The sequence below is a fragment of the Pyxicephalus adspersus genome, chromosome 1, assembly GCF_032062135.1.
Source record: "Pyxicephalus adspersus chromosome 1, UCB_Pads_2.0, whole genome shotgun sequence".
Taxonomy (NCBI): Eukaryota; Metazoa; Chordata; class Amphibia; order Anura; family Pyxicephalidae; genus Pyxicephalus; species Pyxicephalus adspersus.
In genome coordinates this window covers 43414306-43435053 of record NC_092858.1, presented here as the reverse complement: position 1 = coordinate 43435053, position 20748 = coordinate 43414306, and the positions used below count along the sequence as shown (strand labels likewise).

Genomic DNA, 20748 nt, shown 5'->3' with positions numbered 1-20748 from the left:
GGTGTTCACAAAGGTATTACCCCAGTGCTAACCCTGGTTGCAGACCTCTGGCATGCCCATTGTGGGATATCAGGATATATGGTCAATTTGCTTTTGAAGAAACAGTTGGTACCACCACAGTAAGATCATGTCATCCTGACATCTCAGATACCACTGTGGTTTGGTTGGTTTACTAATCGTCAGATATCTGTGTTATAACCTACTCTACTGGAAAATCTAGGCCTATTCTAAAGCTACTTACACACATCCAATGGTTCTCGCCCAATAATCGTCTCAGGGCCGATATTGGACAAGAATCTGGCATCTGTACAGCGCCTGTCGTCCAACGTCCGAACGACTGTCCTGGCAGATTTACGGATGATGGACAATGAATGGTCCTAATGCAAGGGAAGGGGGAGAGCGTGCAGCAGCGTGCCGCTCCGTCGTTCTCCCCCTCCTCTCTTCATAGAGCAGAATGGTGCTGTATGTACAACACTCGTTCATGCATTGTGCAGTCCTTAGTTGATGGAAAGGATTGTGAAAAATCCTTTCCAACGACAATAATTGCATGTGTGTATGCAGCTTTAAGGTGCGTACACACTTCCAATTTTTATCGTTCAAAATGAACGACGAACGAACGACGAACGATCGATTGGGCAAAAATCGTTCGTAAAAAAAGTAACCAACGACGCCGACGAACGAGGAAAGTTGGAAACGAACGACCGGACCGGCGGATCGGATTGGACGACGATCGTTGACCATCGTTCGTGTGTACGATCGTTCGTTGATCGTCCATGATCTGAGCATGCGTAATGAACGAACGTTCGTTCACTTCCTGTCGTGCACATAGTTCCTCTATCGCTCAAACGATCGTATCTATTGTGTGTACAATATCTACGAACGATCGTGTCGTTATCTGTATGTGCAGGATCGGTGCTATACGATCGTTCGTAGATATCGTGCAGGATCGTTCGTCGTTCGTTTTCCAACGATAATAATTGGAAGTGTGTACGTAGCTTTAGACACATCCCAGGCAATAGTCCTAACCCAGGAAACAAAATCTTTGACTCCTCAACATACCATTTTTTCTCTGAAATTCCTTCCCCATCTGCTATGTAGGATCAAGATGGAGGGTTTTCTTGTGATCTCTATTGTACTGGACTGGCCCAGGCAGATGTGCTATGCTGACCTGATAAGGCATCTGATTGATATGATTGTCTTCAAAGGACATGCTGAGTAGGAAGCAGTGGAAGTGCAGAGACAGCAAACCAGAACAAGTTTCAAATGAATAGCTGAGGTCAGTATCTTGTGAGCAATGTGGTACAGAACAGTAAAGCTGCGTACACACTTGCAATTTTTGTCGTTGGAAAGGATCTTTCACGATCCTTTCCAACGACAAGGGACTGCACGATGCATGAACGGTGCTGTACATACAGCAACGTTCATGCTCTATGGAGAGGGGAGGGGGAGAGCGACGGAGCGGCACCCTGCTGCGCGCTCTCCCCCTTCCCTTTCATTAGGATCGGTTGTCGTCCATGGATCCGGCAGGTCGGTCGTTCGGACGATGGACGACACCGACTGTACACACGGCAGATTTTCGCCCGATATTTGGCCGATGCCGATTATCGGGCGATAAAAATCTGCCGTGTGTAGGTAGCTTAAGGCAGATCAGGTGAGCAAAGCAAGATCAGTAACAGGAGATTCAAGATCGATGCAAAAAGTGGAACGGTAATACAGAGTCAGGACAGGAGCATGAGCTGGGTCAACATAAAGCATCAAAGGCCATAGGTCAGGTCAGCAGAGAAACAGCTGAAGACCACTCAACGTGGAAGCAGTGGGATCATGAACCTTAAATGGTCTGCTTGGCACTAGTACAGCTAATGTGCCTTTGTGTGCACATGTCTTGGAATGTACATACAGGCGGCAAGCTATGTGCAAATACATGTGCTTAAGATAACTGGCTATTTCTTTTCTTACACTTCTGTTACAAGGAACCTTTTTAGTCATGCTTAAGTGCACGGTTGTGTTAAGGCTGAAGGAAAAATATTTTTTCTACTTAAGGTACAGTATTCTCTGGCTTTCACCCTAATCAGACCATATTTCTCCTGTCCCTGTCTGCCTGTAATTTATCAGAAGGACACAACCCTCCATTGTCTGGATGCGGTTTGGATGGATGAAGCCCATAAAGGTCAGGATAAGGTCCCAGTATACAGGAATTATTTCATTTCTGTAAAGGCATATTCTATAACATCCTGGGCTTCCAGTCATAAAGCTTTTGTCTTCAATATTTGCAAGGCTGCCACTTGGTCTTCTTTTGACCCTTTCAATAATTTCTATCATGTGGATGTTTTGGCTTCAACAGATATCAGCTTGGGGTGTAGGGCCCTTCAGAGGTCTCTTTAGGGCACAGTCGTTCACTAGTTTTTCTGTTGGTCTTAAAACCATTAATAGTTTTTGGCTGTTGCCCACACTTTTTGGCACAATTTTTGGAAATCCCAAAGGTGCAAGACTTCCTATTTTTCCTAACTGATGAAAAAGAAATTAGGATTTTGTACTCACTATAAAATGTTTTATCTATTGAAGAACACAAGCCCCAACCCTTTATGTTCATGATCATATTCTTAGTAATGCCTTGAGGGAATGTCGAGGTTCCCTGTTTTTTAAATAGAGCCATAAAATGCCCTAAAATGTTCAGTACATTTTAAATGTATTGAAACCATTGAACAAGCATGGCAGCAAGGTAACTGGTATTATCAAGAGGATTGCAGCAATGGCAATTTCTGTATTCTTCTTGGAACATATATTTAGGTTTTAAGGAAAGGGTTGGGAACATTGTGAGTGGCTCTTCTGTGACACATTAAGTAATTTTCACTGTGTAGCAAACATGTGCGACATAATAAAGAATTAATACCCTGTACGTCATTTATGTGCTCTGGTGTACGAACACATCATTGTGCTGCCAGGTCCTGGCACATTAATAGCTACTTTCAAAGGCACTTTACAAATGCGTAATAGAAACTTTTCCCATACCAAAATAGTACATCATGCTGATGCTCTACACATAGCAACAAACTATGTTTATAAGTGTGGCTATCAATGACCTTTATACTGTAGTGGTAAAAGTTATATGCGATTTCAGAGGTGTGGAGCATGGCATTGATGTAATCCTGCATAAACCCATTCAGTACTGTCAGTTGGGTAAACAGAGAATGAAGAGACTTGCACAATCTTGGAGCTAGCCTAAGGAAATGTACACACTGCAGCTTTTCCATGCATATATTCCATGGTGTCTGGCACATTTAATCAAAGCAGTTTGACCTTGATGTTCAAGATTGCTGACGTCCAATTTTCCGGTGTTCACACAGACAAAGGAATTGTTTTTAATTTTTTATATGTATTTATTTATTTTTTGGATTAGAAAATCAAAGCATTCTGCAAAGTTATATGATAAGGTAATCCTATATAAAGCTTCACTTACTTTGAATGGCACCTCTAGCTATGTGAATACTGGTGCCATACCGCTATAACGTGCAATCTTGGTCACACTATAATGCTATACCAACCCACTTCTGTGGTCACTACAGAAGACCAGAACCTGCATGCTGTTCTTTTCACTGCCATTCATACCTGTGATAAAATAAGGTTACTGTAAGGAAGATTGCAGGTCACAGATCTGCACAAGTTGCAACCCTGTCTGCTCAAGCTTGGACTATTGTTGATTTGTCATGTGTCAAATGTAAAGATTTCAGATCTTGAAACATGTGTAAGTAAACACTTTTTTGCAATCTACAATTACATATAAAAATGTGTAAAATAATCTAACCCTTCCCCACGCTATCCAAAAAATGCCTAAATTTACAGGTGAATATGCTTCTACTCTGAATGACTTGTGATTGTTGGATTGATGCACAGGAGACAATGCAGAGCACATTTGGTTTTCCACTTTCTGCCTCTGACCTCACCAATGGCTTCCATATATTCTATACATTAATGGGTTACCAATAGTAAGCACTTTTCTTCCAAACACGCTAACACCTTCCATAATGTTCTCATAAGGAGCTGTGTGTATTTATTCTGCAAGGATTACACATAACTGAGATTGTGCTATATTGAGTAAATCTGCAGCCTTTGTGATTCCTGGAAAATATTATTATTATTATAATAGCTTACTAAACTCATAAAGCTTGTTGATTCCTTATACCACTTAGTAAAACATTAGCACTTCTGATTCTGTTCCTACGAAAAAGAAACGAAGCACAATTACTATTTTGTTTAACCTCTATCTACATTTATTTATATATATATAAATACAAGCTACACAACAAAATATATCCTTAATAATTACATACATTGATAAGAATATTAAAATATTAAACTGATCACATTGCATTACATCTTTGTATACCGGTACTGACTTGCTTCTCAATATCTTTATGACTGTTTTACATAGAACTTTGTAAAGTTTCCCTCTAGTGGCCATCCATATACTAGACAAGCACAACTTTCACCTTCCCCAAAAGATTGTTAGGAGAACTCCTAGGCCAGTGGTCGCCAACCTTTTTGGACCCACGGACCACTAAATTTACCGGTTCCGGACCTTGCATTGCGTTGAACACAAAGAGGAAGAAACTTCCCCCATAGTGGCGTCATTAGCCTGAGATTGGTACAGGGGATGTGGTCTGCGGCTCTGGGTGATGCGCCCCCCCAGCAGGGTCCGTCTCCTGACATTACTCAGGGGCACAGCCGGCCAGAGCCTCGGACCACCAATTGGTGACCGCTGTCCTAGGCAATGTTCCCCTTTTTTTTTGAACTGGCTAGGGGGAAACTGTAGCCCGGGGGGTGGGAAAACACACAACAAATTTAGTGTCCACAGTTTTTTGTGTCAGTTTTCTTCCACCCCCTATACTTTGTTTCAGCTTTCTAATGCTTGTTCTATAGTATGTCCCCTTTTTTCTTTGTCTTTGATTTATGCTCTAACTGTCCAGTGTCCATGTTTTCTGATCCCACTTCCTAGTGCCCCATGTTTTGTTAGCGTTAGCTTTGCTCCCGAGCTCCTACCTACAAGTGCTAGGCACCTGGGACTGGTAACAGGCAGTAACAGCTAGGCTTTCCTTCAGATGTTTTTTTAAGTGGATGCAAGGTGTAGCAAAACATTGCATTTTTTCCACTTCTTTCTTTTGAATTGAAACCATTTGGAAAACAGTGAACACTTACAAATATTGATATAATGGTGACAAGCACTTCCAATTCAAGTTTATATAAATGGCTAGCGTTGCAAAACTCCCTTGAATGTTGCATGTAGCATCAGATAAACCGCTGGAAAAAGAGACTAAATCATTTGTTCCAAAGTTTTTACTTGCAAAAACTGCTAATGTGAACTAAACCTAGGGCCATATAAGGACTGGCAGTGCACACTGGTAACAAATAGTTAAGGATCTGATCTGATCAAATGATCAGTGAAAGCTGCAGATGGCAGACTCCAGGAGTTATGACCAGATCTTCCCATAGGAAATGGCTCAGAAGGTTTTTATATATATATATATATATATTCTTCCTGGGACCAAATCCCAACTGTTTGCAAATAGATGACAACCCCTGCCTCTCTCCATTCATGTGGGGTTGGTTGTCAGTTTCAAATTAAGCTTACTTTTAGTATGCATACTTTTATTTATATAAACCAGCTATATACCCACCTCGCCAGTGCTGTCTTAACAGTCTACAATCCATTGAAGGTCCTTATCTAAGTAGAATAACACATCATTTACCCACTTTATTTATTAAGGATCACACTGGGATTGATTAAAGCTAAACTTTGGCCATCGAAACAATCACACCAATCATTTAATTATATACCATAGTCACATGATGCTATAGGTCCCATGGTAAGTCTTTTAAATTAAAGAGGAGGAGCACCCTTCTCTGGGCACCCATAACACTGGCTGAGCAATGTGGTCAGTATTGGCTGTTGATTGGCAGGGACAAGTGGGAAATGTAACCTACCATACAGTATTAAAATGTGCTATGTACCACTTATCAGGTAATAAAACTTGGAACAGGTAGAGTAGAAAAGCAGAACACAAACATGCTGTTAATGAATAAACTTAATCCTAATTTAAAGTTTAGCCTCACAAAAAACATGAGGAGCATTTAGGAGACCTTGTCTGCATACTTCTTATACCCATTCAAAGTAAGGTATGGTTATTTATAGGCTAGTAAGCATTTTGAAACTTCAGTTGTTATATTGAAAAGGTTGATATAAGCTTCTAAGTGATTGGGAGACCAAACTTCTAGGCAAAATGTCTTTTCTCTCATTCTGTGAGTATATTTGTAATTAATAATTTGTAATAATCAGACAGTTCAGTGCATTGCATGAGTTTCTTCTAATGGAATTTCAGCTGTTCTGCATTCTACAGGCAAAAGACAGAGGTAAGATTTTTTTTTTTTTTTTTGGGTGGATTTTTCACCTAAGTGCTTTACCACAATGCATGGTAAGATGTTACACTTGTTGGTGTTGTGTGGTGTCATACTTTTGAATGGCATTCCAACACATCTTGTTAGTTAACATGCAGCTGACCTATGTTACAACATAGATGGCACTGCTTTTTCCAAAAAATGATCAGGCACTCATTTAGGTGAGCTGTCATGCACCATGCAGATAATTTATATAGATGTAGTGTACAACACACATACATATGGCTGCATAAATGTGAAAAAAAAACACTACATCAATGGTGGAAGGTCAATTAACATGTGCAAATATAAAGAAATATACTAGTGGCAGCAGTAAACCATGCTTGAGGCAGGACACAAATAAACTGTTCAAACAGGTTTGTCTTGTACCTACAAGGCAGAAAACACAGTTGCATTGCATGGGGGGGCTTTGCATAGCAAAACAAATAACTAAAATTAGGACCGTTCCTGACTAACAAGGTCTCCAAATGGGTTCTCTGTTAGTGCTTGCCTATTAGTACAGAGAGGAAAAGAGGGGTTCTAGTATTAGTTAGCTCATATATTAAATAGTACTAATAACCAGGTAAGATGGTCACTGAGAAATAGAGGCCTGTTCATGTCTACAAAGCTTTAATGCCCTGGAATCCTTTGACACGGGCACATTCCTGCCACTGATACATAGGAATTTTTTTTCCTGGGCAGGGATGTTTTATACTGCTACTGATACAAGGGTGTTTTTTTTTTTTTACCTTTTTGGGACACAGGGACATTTTAAACTGCTACTGACCACAGGTTGGCCCTTAATCTGATAGCAAAGTTGCCCAATCTGTTTAAAACTTTTGTATACCCATGATCAAAGAGAAAGATAAGTCTCCTTTTTATAGTATTTTTTTATGACATCCAAAACCTTGACAGTTGCTGATGACACAATATTTAATATATCTGCAGCTAAAATCGCTTAAATGACATTCTATAGCCCATGTGCCAAATCTGCAGCCATCTGGCACATATTGTGTAGCCCTCATTGCCCTCTCGTCTAGTGGATGGCCTTTGCCACCGTTTGGGAGCAGGTGGGTCTGGTTTCTCTAAAAGGGAGGGGGATACACACTTTTTGCCCCCTTTCATTTTGGGAAAACTAGATTCCTGCGGACCTTTTAAGAATAGACGAGGGGGAGCACAGGGCCACTGCTGTATTTTCTATTCAGGAAGGTCCCAAGCCTATTAAAGGGTTTGGTTTTAATATGGGGGGACCCATGATGTTTTTTTTTCCTGGTTGAAAAAAGATTTTAGCTATTAGAAATGTGGGATTTTACCTGCAAAATTACATTAGGTGACAAAGTTATTAATTTTAGGTATGTGATGTGGGGATTTGGTGCAATGTTACATGTTTTGGATGTGTGCAATAACGGTAAGTGAAAATATTAAACTATTTTGCTTTAGTTAACATTTCTTCGGGATCCATTCCTAAAAAGGGGATTTTGTTGGCTAATTATAGACTTATGATTAGCAGATGGCCCTTGTTGGTCGAATTTATTATAATAGAACAAAAGTTGATTGACAATGTACCTTAAGGATGCAATGGTTGTATATTTAGTGTATACTGTGTTAAGTGTTATAGTAGTGTCCTGAATGGACTCTGTGTTTCCACTTCCAGTTGGATGTACAGCCACACAAGCACCTGTGTTTAAACCTTTTGACTTTTAGAAAAAGTATATGCATTTAAAAAAAAAAAATATTTTTCGCCGCTAACATCCTAGAATTTTTTTTCTTAACTCTAAATAAGATGTGCATTCTGTTTATTAGGTTGGTGGTCTATTATTTGATTAGACATAGCAAGCTTTTGGATATCATGACCTACTTTTACATATCTTGTCCATATTTGCTCTATACTTCGTTCAGAATTGTTTAAAGGCCAGTGTTCTCTTACCAAGGATCAATCAGTTTTTTTTTTTTATAAACTTTATTTATAGACACAGAAAAGACAATGTACAAAGTAATAACCAAAATATCATCTGAATAGTACAAAGCCAGAGTAAAAGAGAACAAGCAATAACAGGCTCAAGATTAGTGTTATAAAGTTCGGGTCGTAAAAAAAAAAAATCAGCAGTATACAAAAATCATAGCGAGTATCAACAGTGCAACATAGTACAGTGGTATAACATCGTGAGTGCCCGTTCCTTGTTGTATAAGAATTAAACAGATTAACAAAATCACGTCATGTCTGAATGTGTCCTCCATTTTCTAAAATTTTCCTTTTGCCAAACAATACTCAAAATTAAAAAAAAGAAAAAGAAAAAGAACCCAGGTTCATAAACCATTGAACCAAAATAAAAACAGCCAAAACTCGGGGTGGGAAGGGAGGAAGGGAAACTTTTCTGTTCCGGTAAACTAGCATCCTATTTCTTTATTTTTTTTTTCTCATGTCATCTCTATGTCGTAGTATGTCTTATCACTCGAGGCATAAAGTGGATCCCATTTATTGGCTTATCGCACTACCCATAGGGGTCTCGATCTTAGGAAATGTAAATTGTGCCACGTAGAATAGCGATACCGGTGCAAGACTTGGCACAATTCAGCTGGCTCCAGGGAATATTCCATATAAGCATACCATTTATCAAAAAATTTTGTCACAGCTTTGTCATCTGCGTTTGCCACCTCTAACAAATCCCTACGGTATAACATATCCATTGAAGTTTCTATCATTTTCAACCGGGGTGGATCTGCTTGAATCCACTGTAGCATTATTGCCCTACGGGAAGCCAGTAAACACAAGGATACCCATTCTTTTGTCCCCCTAGCCAGTTTGCATTATATATATGAGAGAGAGAGAGAGAGAGAGAGTGCTGTTTGACTGTAGAGTTGTTCGTAAGTTGAATTTGTATTCAAGTCAGAACAGGTACATTTTAATCAAAATACATTTCTGGAGCCTGGACGTTTATTAACTCCTGGAGCAAGCTGTGCTTTGATATGCAAAAAGAAACAACTGCAGAGTTTAGCAAAAGATTTCTTCTGCAAGTCTTGCAAACCAACCCCCTTATCAAGCCTCTGTGCTGCACAACAAGCAGGGAAGCCCTGTTTATATCTAGGAGTCATCTGTATTTCAGATATCCTTACTTGGGGACTACCTGTAGTCTTATCCTGGTTCCTGTATAGTCAATTTATGTGCTTTATGACCTCTTTCCCCGATCTAGAGGTGCACCACCAAGCTCTTTTAAAAATCTTTCCTCCTTTACATGGTACATCCTAAATATGCCAAGTTCTTCTAGCAGAAACTCCGGACAACCTCTCTAAAATTCACCACTAAGGCAATGTACATACGTCAGAGGATTCTCGCTCAATATGAGTGCCTGGGCTTGTCTCAAGGGGGGAATCTGACATGTTTACAGAGGTCACCTGACGGTGTTTATGGATCTGTCCTAAAGATGAATGACCCCAATAAAAGTAAAGGAAGAAGAGCACAGCAGGGTGCCGCTTGCTCATTCTCCTCCCTCCCCTCTCCATAGAACAAAATGGTGCTATGTGTACAGTGCTTGTTCATTAATCTGTCAGTCTTTTTTCACCGGAAATGATCATAAAAGATCTTTCCAGGAATGTAAATTGAACGTGTGCACACCACAGAGAGCTTGGAGTGCCCCTTTTCCCTGTGATTGATAGAAATCCTTCATTTACTCATAAAATATTCCTCACATGTAAGGCCCAGAAAAAATGTCAAGCTCCTTTCTTACTGTTATAGATGTCCTGTGGACATCTATTGATTCTCTCCCACCACTTGTGATGTTTGCAGGCACTGCCCCTCTCATCATTGCACCCTATCATGTATTTGTTAAACTATTACTATCTATAGTACAGGTAATGACATGCCAGTTCCCTAACACATCAGTGTATCCACCATATGGAGTATCTTCTACTCTGGATGAAGACAACATCAACAAATATGCAGCGTTCTGGTCAGCATGGCTACTCTTTCAGGTAGCTCCTCAAATGCATGAATTTCTTTGTGATATGTCTGCCTAAGCAGACTGACTGCATTTAGGCCAATATTAGGTCTCTAATTTCCTCACTTATTTATAATGATCCTGGCAGTGGGATTAAGATGGCAAATTCACCCTCTTTCCGCTTCCTCTACTTCCTCTCTTTCGACACTGTCCCCCCCATCCCTCGTCAGTTTCCTTTCTTGTCTGTCTTCTGTTTGGACTTGTTCTTCCCCTTTGTTTTCCTTCCTAAGTATGGGGCTTTCCTGGAATGTGCATGGCAGTGAGAGCAGCACTTATTTTTTTTATATTTTTAGGAAGGCCCATTACCTGATCTCATGCCCGAGCAGTTTGAGTTTTGGTGACATGAGCAGAAGCTGGAAGAAGAAAGAGGATGGGTGTGCCCGTTGTCCAGTCTACCCTGGAAAAAAGATGGGATGGTACATGACCTACTGGGGGAATCAACAGTTTTACACCTGTGAAAGATGTTTTTTTTTTAATTTGCTGAAAGTACTGCTTTCAGTGACACCAATGACCTTTTTGGCTTTCTGTAAGGGTGACATTCTTCCTACTGACCACCACATCAGTGTACTTTGAGCTGTGGATATAGTATTTATATCAGGGGCTCCCCAAGACCTGAAAGTTATTTCAAGGCTTCCCCATGTTAAAAAAAAAAGTAAGAAAACACTGGTGTATAACATGTGCATGTGTGCAAGGTCCCTTTAATATCTCTGTTTATTAAAACCTCTTAGATTGTAAGCTTTTTGGGGCAGAGTCCTCTCCTCCTCCTGTGTCACTGTCTGTCTGTCATTGTAACGCCTATCTAATGTACAGTGCTGTGTAATATGTTGGTGCTATAAAAAAAAACAGTTTAATATTAGTAATCTTATTATTAATAATAACATGGGCATTGTGTTGCCTAGAGAAAATGTTTTTTTTTTTTGTTTGGTTGCAGTGCATATCCACTGTGCTCTGGCAGGTGGCGCTGTGTTCGACTTTAGAATGTAGGGGCTGTGTTTCCCTGGCACAATCGGCAGAGGGCGCTGCGCGCAATGCCAGTAGGCGGGCCTTGGCTTCCCGCAGCAATAAGAAAAAGGACCGAGGGAAGAGGCGCAGAGTGAGCGCTCACAGCTACCTTCTGTCCCGGCCGATACCGCCTCATGACGGGACATCCATGCTGACTGACCGTAGGACATGGGCGTCCTCGAAATCACTGACCAGGTGAGCCGTGCTACGTGCACAGTGGTTGCGCGATGGTTGCGGCCTAGTCACCGTTGCAGGCCTCGGTGTATAGTGCCATTCCAGCGCCTGGGATGTGGTATAGTAGAGAGCTGGACCGGTCTAGTGATGAAAGCTCCGTGCCAGGCCTGGTATAGAGCCGTGTGAGAGGGGCCGGTGCCTCATACACTGACATAAGTATGCATAGTGCGCGGTGCGTGTCATGGCGGTGCGGCCTGACAGGTTCCCTCCTCTTCCGTGAGAGGGTCCCCTGGCTGCTCGGTCTGCTATGACCCACCATGGGCAGAGGATGGCGCTGTGCCCCGAATACAGACTGCACTATCATCTTCTGTTAGTAAATATTGGCGGCCATGTCCGGCCTCCATGGGGGCTGCATGAGGGACATCGCCTGCACATGAAGTGCACAGCTCTCCCTGACCGCCCCACTTTTATCATCATTGCACCGTGCAGCTTGGGGTCTTTTCTGATGTGAATCCCATGTTTAAATGCGCCCTTATTGTGTTCAATAAAGATTCTTGTATCGACCACTAGGGGGAGCGCTATGTTTATCCTCCCTGCTTAGAATGGAGCTTGGCTCGTAATATTATAGGTTTGCTGAGTTCTAGGAAACTTGGAAATTATTATTATTAGGATACATTTAGCGCCAACAGATTACACAGCGCTGTACAATAAATAGGGTTTGCAAATGACAGATTGATACAGGAGAGGGAGAGGACCCTGCCCCAAAGAGCTTACAATCCATGAGGTGGGGGAAGTAACACACAATAGAATGCAAATAGAAATGTGAAAGCAGAACTTTCATGGAAAAACAACACCTACCCTTTACTTTCTAAGAGCCCCTAATTCCAGCCTGTCCTATGCCTGCACATGTAGGAGATCAGCACTTATTTTACATTCTGAGGAAGCCCCTTCTACGCATGCTAGAGATCAGGCATGAGCAGAAGCAGAAATGTGCGTATGTATCCCAGGAGGTTGCAGGTTTCCTATTAAGTCTACACCGCCATGGCAGTAAAGACAGAAAGGGAGGGGTTATCCCTCCACAAAAATAATATATAGGGGTTACCCCCACCTCTCCTTTTATATAATGTTAAAAATTTACATGTGCCTTGGCATTACCTCAGATTCTAAATAGTGCACCATGTGACATGGTGCAGTGCCCAGGCACTCCTGTATGTCTGCAGTGTGAGATCACCACAGGCACTGCCGCTTCTCTCAGGGTTCACTGGAGAGAGAACTGTCACAGGAGAAATAGAGATTGCTACTGAGGAGTCCCTGACCCACAGCAAGTATGCACCAAATAAATGAATGGTCACATTGTATGTGTTCTGTGTCAGTGTATTGAAGCCAAGTCATCATGACAGCCAGACAGCTAGTAATGGCAGTATATATGTATGTGTGTATATATATATATATATATATATATATATGTGTGTGTGTGTGTATGTATAATATATATATATATATATATATATATATGTGTGTGTATATATATATATATATATATATATATATATATATATATATGTGTGTGTATATATATATATATATACATATATACACACACACACACGTATATTTCAGCCATGACTGGTTTCATTTATATCACATCTGTCGCAGGAAATGTGGAGGTTGCTTCTGTCCCCAGCCTCTATATTTGGAGTCACAGAGCCATAACAAACATGCAATGAGAGGTTCAGCGTTGGTTCCTCTGGAAGTAGCAGTACAGGTAGTCCCCAGGTTACATATGAGATAGGGACTGTAGGTTTGTTTTTAAGTTGAATTTGTATGTCATTTGGAACAGGTACATTATTTTAATAAATGCAATTAGGACAGATGTTTGTCTCAACATATTATTAGCCAGTGTAGTGTCAGTTACTGTATAAAATCCTCACTGTGAGTTATTCACAAACAAAGCAAAAAAAAAAAAAAAAGTTGTTCGTAGGTTGAATTTGTATTCAAGTCAGAACAGGTACATTTTAATAATAAAAATACATTTATGGAGCCTGGACATTTATTAAGTTCTGGAGCAAGCTGTGCTTTGATATGCAAAAAGAAACAACTGCTGAGTTTGTCTTGGTCATTAAAGGGTTACAAGAGTTTGCAGAAGAGCTCAGTCCTTAAGAATACCCACAACCTCAGTTGTGTACAGCAAAAGATTTCTTCTGCAAGTCTTGCAAACTGCCCCCTCCCCGCTTCCAAGCCTTTGTTTTGCGCACAAGCGAGCAGGGAAACCCCGTTCGTATCTAGGAATCATCCGCATGTCAGATGTCCTTAACTCGGGGACTACCTGTATTGAAACCTCTGGATCATGAGAACCTTGCAATGAGTTCAGTGTCAGCTTATTTCTCAATATTTTTGTGAATTTAAAGTTTGAGTATTGGGCATTGCTTGGCAAACCTAAGCAAAATAATGATGACAGAGAGGATGATTATTAATATTATTGCACAGTATTTATATACCACCAACATATTATGCAGCGTTGTACAAAATCCATAGTGGTGTCACTCGCTGTCCCTCAAAGGTGCTCACAATCTAATGTCCCTACCATAGTCATATGTCAATAATACAGTCTAAGGGCAATTTTGAGGGGAAGCCAATTAACCTAACTGCATGTTTTTGGAATGTGGGAGGAAACCCATGCAAACCCGGAAAACCTGCAGACTCCATGCAGATATTGTTTTTTTTCGAGATTCAAACCTGGAACCCAGCGCTGCAAAGGCCAGAGTACTAACCACTGAACCACCATGCTGCCCCTATGAATAGACAATGAACTTTTGCATGTGTGTAAATGTATCTGTATAATATCATTTGGTCAGTGCTGTACCTGCCCAGCAGACAAAATAAAGTTTATGTCCTTAATGAGTTTGCAGCCATAACCATAGCTTTTAACATCCAAAGTAGTGCAAATCAGAATTACAGTATAATTGGACGCCCCTTGGGCAGAGGAGCTCCCTGTGTGCTCTAAAGCCTCTGTTTACCTTAATGCAGTACTAAACTTTAAAAAAACTTAAATTACACACTGGCAGGTTCTTTATTGCAGCCCATGTCTCTTCTGCAAAAAAAAAAAATTAGCCACTTTATTTAAGTACATATACCTCTTCTCTCTAGCTGATGTGGGCATACTCATATTTATCTGTCCATCTTTTTGTTCCAAGCCAGAATGTCTTACCTCCAGGCAGCTGGGTGTGCTGGGATTGTACACTTTGCTGCTCATGCAATTCTCTGTGTACATTACAGAAATGCATATAAACGGGCAAGAAAGTTGTCTTACTGTAGAACAGGGGTGTCAAACTCTGGCCTGGGGGTCAAATCTGGCCACCAAACCTCTAATTTTTTGGCCCCCAAAGGAATCCTAAATATGAACTGCAGCTGGCCCGCCGCTGCATTGAAATAGCGCCGCTACTACAATTCCGGGCATCACTCGCTTCTTTAGACCAGTGGGCTCTCCGCCTATGCGTGGTTCCACATTGGTCTGTTTTATAGACGCAAATAATTGTATTAGCAGCGCTATTTCAATGAAGAGGGAGTTTCAGTGGCCCGCTACTCATAAGATTTAGCTCCACATTGGTTGCATCTGGCATTTCCAGCACTTCCCCATCAGCTGTACTTTTCCTTGCTACTCCAAGGCATGGACTTGAATGGTTGGAATTTCATAGAAGAATATTGTTATTATTGTTAGCCTGTGGAAAAAGTTTACAATTGAAATTTAACTCAGAAGGCTCCAAATAGAGAAAGAGGCATAAGTCCTTTTCTTAAATAAAATTAAAAAAACAATTTATGCCTCTTTCTCTGTTATAGGCTTGTTCCAGATTGAATGTGAAGCAAAACCTCTTTGTTACCATATGAAAAGGATTTATATCTAATGAGAAGGAAATATTTCCTCATTTTTTTAAATAAATTTCAAGGTTGGCCTGCGGCTTTGTCTAAGTTTTTAATTTTGGCCCTCTGTGTATTTAAGTTTGACGCCTCTGATGTAGAAGATGCATAGTCTGTTCCTTCTGCAATAAAGAACCTGCTTGGTGGCAATTTTTTAAGTAAAGTTTCACTTTAAAAGGTGAATAGAGACAATTAGGTGTGCAGGAGGAAATGCCAGTGCTGTACCACTTCAGTTATCGGACTATATCCGTGAAAATGCCTTATGGTGCCTATGTACATCTTTATGTGAAGCTATTCTACCTAGTAATATGGCCTACTTCATATGTGCACCATAAGCTAACTTTATACTGCTGGGTGTTTTGTATCCAAAAGACTGTGTTGTTCATTCAGGTTGTTGTTGTAGTGTGTGTGTGTTAGGAATGATTCAACATACGTTTCTGAAAATAAAGGGACTGTTGTGTTATGTGTATGTATTGTATGCATATAGAATACAGGTAGATTTGCCTCATTGGAAATAAATGTGGAATTTTTACATTTGGGGGGTTGAAAAACAACACTGTAAGTAAATTGGTGTGTAGTGCGTATTGAAATAAAAACAAGCAGCTTTCATTGCAATACTTGCACCCTTTCTAATGCTTTTCTATATAGAAGCTATATTCCTTTCCTGCCTTTGCTTCCTTGTTTGTTTGGTTGCCTGACATATGTGTCTGTAACTATGTAGGGATCATTCAAACACCAATGTCCTGTATATTGGTTTCTTGTTTGAGTAGACGTCTGTTCTTCCCTGTTCATGTGTGTATCCTGTTGCTCCTGGTTATATCTATTGGTGTTTGCTTGTTGTTGCTGTGACCAGTTCCTGGAGTTGGGAGTTTGCCTTTACCTTCTCCCCAAGCTGGTTGCTTGACATTCACTTTTTTGCTTTTTGCAAAAGTCCACTTAAAATGTAAACTTCTACTTACCCATTTAATTTTCTAACAATCCTCATTTTATCTTCTCTGTTTACTATGTTAAACATCTTCATTCTCTTTCTTTCTGTCACTTGTTTCAGTATTATTAGTGTCATGGTAGTCCCCTTTTCCTCCTTTTCTTTCAATTTCCTCCTGGTTATAGAGCTCTTTGCTTTCTTAATCTGAATCTTATGCTCCTCCACATGTGAACTTTTTTTCTGCATGATTTGTCTGTATTAGTTTTTTACCATGTCTTGGATACATTCTTCATTTTGTTTTTTGTTTGCTCTTTGAATTGTAACCTCTATACCTCTTGTATTAAATTACTTTGTCTTTAATCTATTGTGGATAATTGATGGTTTTCAGTTAAATGTAATTTCCATGATCTTTATTTTTCTCCCACCTTTCTTTCTGACTTTCTATATTGCGGAAGTGCCTTTCTCAGTCCTTTCTGACTGGGCATGTGTAATATGTCTGTGGTGGTGATTTGCTGTTGGGTATACATACAGTCCCTTGCTCATGAAGGGCTTACATTAGTCCTCAAGCTGATGAGGCAGCCTTTGATTTTAGAATAGTGTCCCCAATGTAGATTGGTGTCTTTCCTCCTAGGGTTCCTTAGTTACTCTTTGGTTGCCTTCCTTTTTAGCTTTGAAAGATCCCACCCCTGACCATAAAGACTGCACTTTTCGTCAGGCAAAAATTGTCTTTGTAGGCTGTTCTTGCAGTTTATTGGTATTGGGGGGTAACTATACCACAAGTCTTTTCTGCTCACCCTGCACACTGATAGTCACCTCAGTTCAGGATGGCTTTTACCACCATTTTCGGATAATAGTCCAAAGGGGCCAGGTCAGGCGAATAGGGGGGATGGTGGACCAATTGGAAACCCAGGGTGTTCAATTTGGCAGCCACAACTTTGGACATGTGCACAGGTGCATTGTCCTGCAAAAAAAGGATCCCTTTGGTCAACTTTCCATGGCGTTTCGTCTTAATTGCCTCCTTTAGCTGGTCCAGGAGGTTAGCATAATACTGTCCAGTGATACTAGAGCCCTGAGGTAGGTAGTCCACCAACAGAATACCGTCTTTATCCCAGAACACGGACCCCATGATTTTTTTGGCCAATTTCTGGGTTCGGAACTTCTTCGGCTGCGGGGACTTGCTGTGGCGCCATTCCTTTGACTGTTCCTTGGTTTCAGGATCATAGATGTGTAGCCAGGTTTCATCCTCAGTCTCTAACCTAGCCAAAAAGTCCTGTGCAGCTTCAAAATGGGCCAAAACGGCTTTGGATGCTTCAACTCATTCCTTCTGATCACTGTTCAAACATTTTGGCACCCACTTCACTAAAAGCTTGCTCATGTCTAGGATAGTGCTGATAACAAACATGCTCCCGTGGGATGTCAAGTTAATGGGCTATCTTTTTGCTGATATTCGCCGGTCCTCAATAATCAGCTCATGGACAGCATCGCAGGTTGCCGGGTCAGTTGAGGTTGGGAGGCGCCCACTGCGGGTCTCATCTTCAACAGGGAAATGCCCAGTCTTGAAACGAGATATCCAGGTTTTGACAGTGCTGTAGGAAGGATAGTTTTCCCCCAGTGTTTGTGACATCTCAGTGTGAATGTCCTTTGCTGACTTTCCCTGGAGAAACAAAAACTTCATGATGGCCCATAACTCCAATGACGTGAAACTTGCTTGTGCCTCTGCCATCACAGCTTCTCACTAAAAGAAAAAACAGTTTTAAGAATCCCAAAGACCTGATATTTGCACAGTTACATACTAAGATATTAGGCTGTCATATGCCCCCACACTCATTTTTCTGTTTCATCTGGAAGGGGGCAAAGCCAGGAACTTCCCAGCACCCCCTCGTAACTCTTACGCACAGTTCATTCTGGAATCAAGGTGAATGTCGCCCTGTACATGCTGTTACGTTTACATCCTGATCCAGATGAGTATAGGCCAGGTCTGCTGCATACCCCACACCAGCATTTGACAGCTCTATTGTAGAAGTGTTTGGAGCTGAACAGGATTCAGAGAATATTGGTGAACTTGGTCCCAGAACTATAGAAGAGACAAGGGAATTGGTGTGGGCTAGCGCTATGTGAACACATAGAACTGATCAGGTTGCTTTACAGCTGCCCAATTTACTTCTGCAGTAAAGAGCCATCTGTTCCACCAATTCTGAAATGACTCATGGCTTCTCTTCCCACATGCCTGCACCATCTTACTGTTCTGTCTCAAGATGAATAAATAAGTTTATCTGAATTCACTTATATCTATTCCTTTTAGCTGCACTTATTAGGATAGCCATTTAGTCTTCTTTGTCTTCTGCAAACTTTACCCTTTATATGGTGGAAACTTTTTGTTTCATGTTAGAAAAAAATTGTTGTCTAATGAAAGTTCTGTTTGTTTCCATATAGCATCCACTGGTCCAAGCAATATTCAATCGCAACTTAGAAGAAATACGATTACTTTTGAGCCAGAAGGAAAATGTCAACGTTTTGGTAAGATTTTCTATTTGTGATCACATTGTCTGTAACTGTGTTGGTGGAAAGGAGAGAACATGCTATTTGTGCCATAGCAGCTTGAGTTAATATTATCCTTTATTCATAAAGGACCAATATAGTATGCATTGCATAGTTAAAACCTAGGCACCCAATATGATTGTTTGGCTGCTTAATTCACTTTTTGTTTTCTGTGAGATATTAGCAACATTTCCTTGCAGTATATTTAAGTCCTTTTCCACAATGGTATAGCTGAAATGTATTAATAGTGGGACTTGTATGACCAAATAAAAAAAAAAGTGTGGGTTTTATGTGCGGGCATCTATGAAAAGTAACAGCATTTTTATGCAGAATTGGCAATTTTTGGAGAAGCTTCATGGAGTAGTTGTCATACTATTACTTGCAGATAGCATTCTAGGTCTAGGCTAGTGAATCAGGGCATATTTATTGCTGCACGTGTGTATATAACGTGTATTGTCTATTCTAAATAGCTTGGACATTTGCAGGTAACCCTAGAAAAGATCATAAATTTATTTGATTTATTTTAAAAGTACCACCTTTCACCAATCGTGCAATCTGTTTTTTGACCTATGTAATGGGGTAAAAGTAGTCACTCTGCTGTTTGGATTTCATATGTGTTCCACATTGAATATGGACTGTCCAAAGGACGGGAGGGTACTATCTGAGGAGATTCCAAAGAAATTTTAGATAGTGTGTCTACAAAACCATCTCTGAGTATTTTGATGTTTTTGTAAACAGCTGCAAATATTAGAAAGCTTAAGGTCCTTAGGACGCTGACCGTCCCTGGAAGAGTCCACAAGAGTAAAATCAACCCTGAGATTGGCAGAAGGATTGTGATAATGGTAGACAAATAGCCAAGGATAATTACGAAGAGAGATACGAGCCTCAGTGCTTCTGAGAGAATGTCATTTGGTCAGATGAGGTAAACTGGAGTTTTTTAACAAGACAAATCAGCTCTATGGCCAAAAAAAGTTTTAAAGCTTTGAAAAAAAAAAAAAAACACAAAAAAATAAAACCAGGGTGCAGGCTCAGGTATGTTTTGGGTCCTCTTTGCCATCTCTGGTATGTGATGCTTTAAAACATTTTTGAAGTGCCCTATGAGCGCTGATCTTAATTCCATCCAGCATCTATTGAACAGAAATGTGGGGCCTGGGGAAGACGCCATTCAAGCCTGACACAGTTTAGGCAGTTTTCTTAGGAAAAATGAGCCATTCCACCTGTTGGCAAGTTCAGAAGTCTCACAGAGAGTTACAGAAATCTCTTCTGTAACTGTTCTAGAAAATATTAGGGTAATAGTCTCATATTTTTTGTCCATGCAATTTTTATTTGTGTTTAATGCTTGTCCACGATTTGTATATGTTGGTTGTAATTTTTTACCACTTATTTTATTTTTTCCAACCTTTCTTTTTCACTATTTACCAGGACCAAGAGAGACGCACTCCTCTGCATGCTGCTGCCTACTTGGGAGATATCCCAGTTATGGAACTATTAATACAGTCGGGTAAATCCACTTCTTTTTAGTTATGTCACCTGATTTTGAAAATTACAAAGTTCTTTTTACCCAAAATGTTATTTGATTTACCTTGGCAGGATAAGAGCAAAACTTGTCCAAAAATTTAGTAATTTCTGTTTTTTTTTCTAGGTGCTAATGTTAATGCAAAAGATTCAGTTTGGCTTACGCCTCTGCACCGAGCTGCAGCAGCACGCAATGAGGCAAGTTATGAGAGAGATCAAGCAATAGCCTTTTTATTAAATGTATTTGTTACTGTA

General features: G+C 40.4%; 1 protein-coding gene across 2 annotated transcripts in view; it reads left to right on the top strand.

The window, feature by feature from the left end:
* The first annotated feature begins 11469 nt into the window (after window positions 1-11469).
* The window catches only part of ANKRD52 (ankyrin repeat domain 52), a 33327-nt gene continuing 24048 nt past the window's right edge, over window positions 11470-20748 (top strand). For both annotated transcript variants that reach the window (XM_072408926.1, XM_072408919.1), the window contains exons 1-4: window positions 11470-11621; window positions 18874-18957; window positions 20401-20479; window positions 20621-20691. In XM_072408926.1, coding sequence (XP_072265027.1) covers window positions 11595-11621; window positions 18874-18957; window positions 20401-20479; window positions 20621-20691 — 261 coding nt within the window. In that variant the 5' untranslated portion in view covers window positions 11470-11594. The remainder of the gene's footprint in view (window positions 11622-18873; window positions 18958-20400; window positions 20480-20620; window positions 20692-20748) is intronic.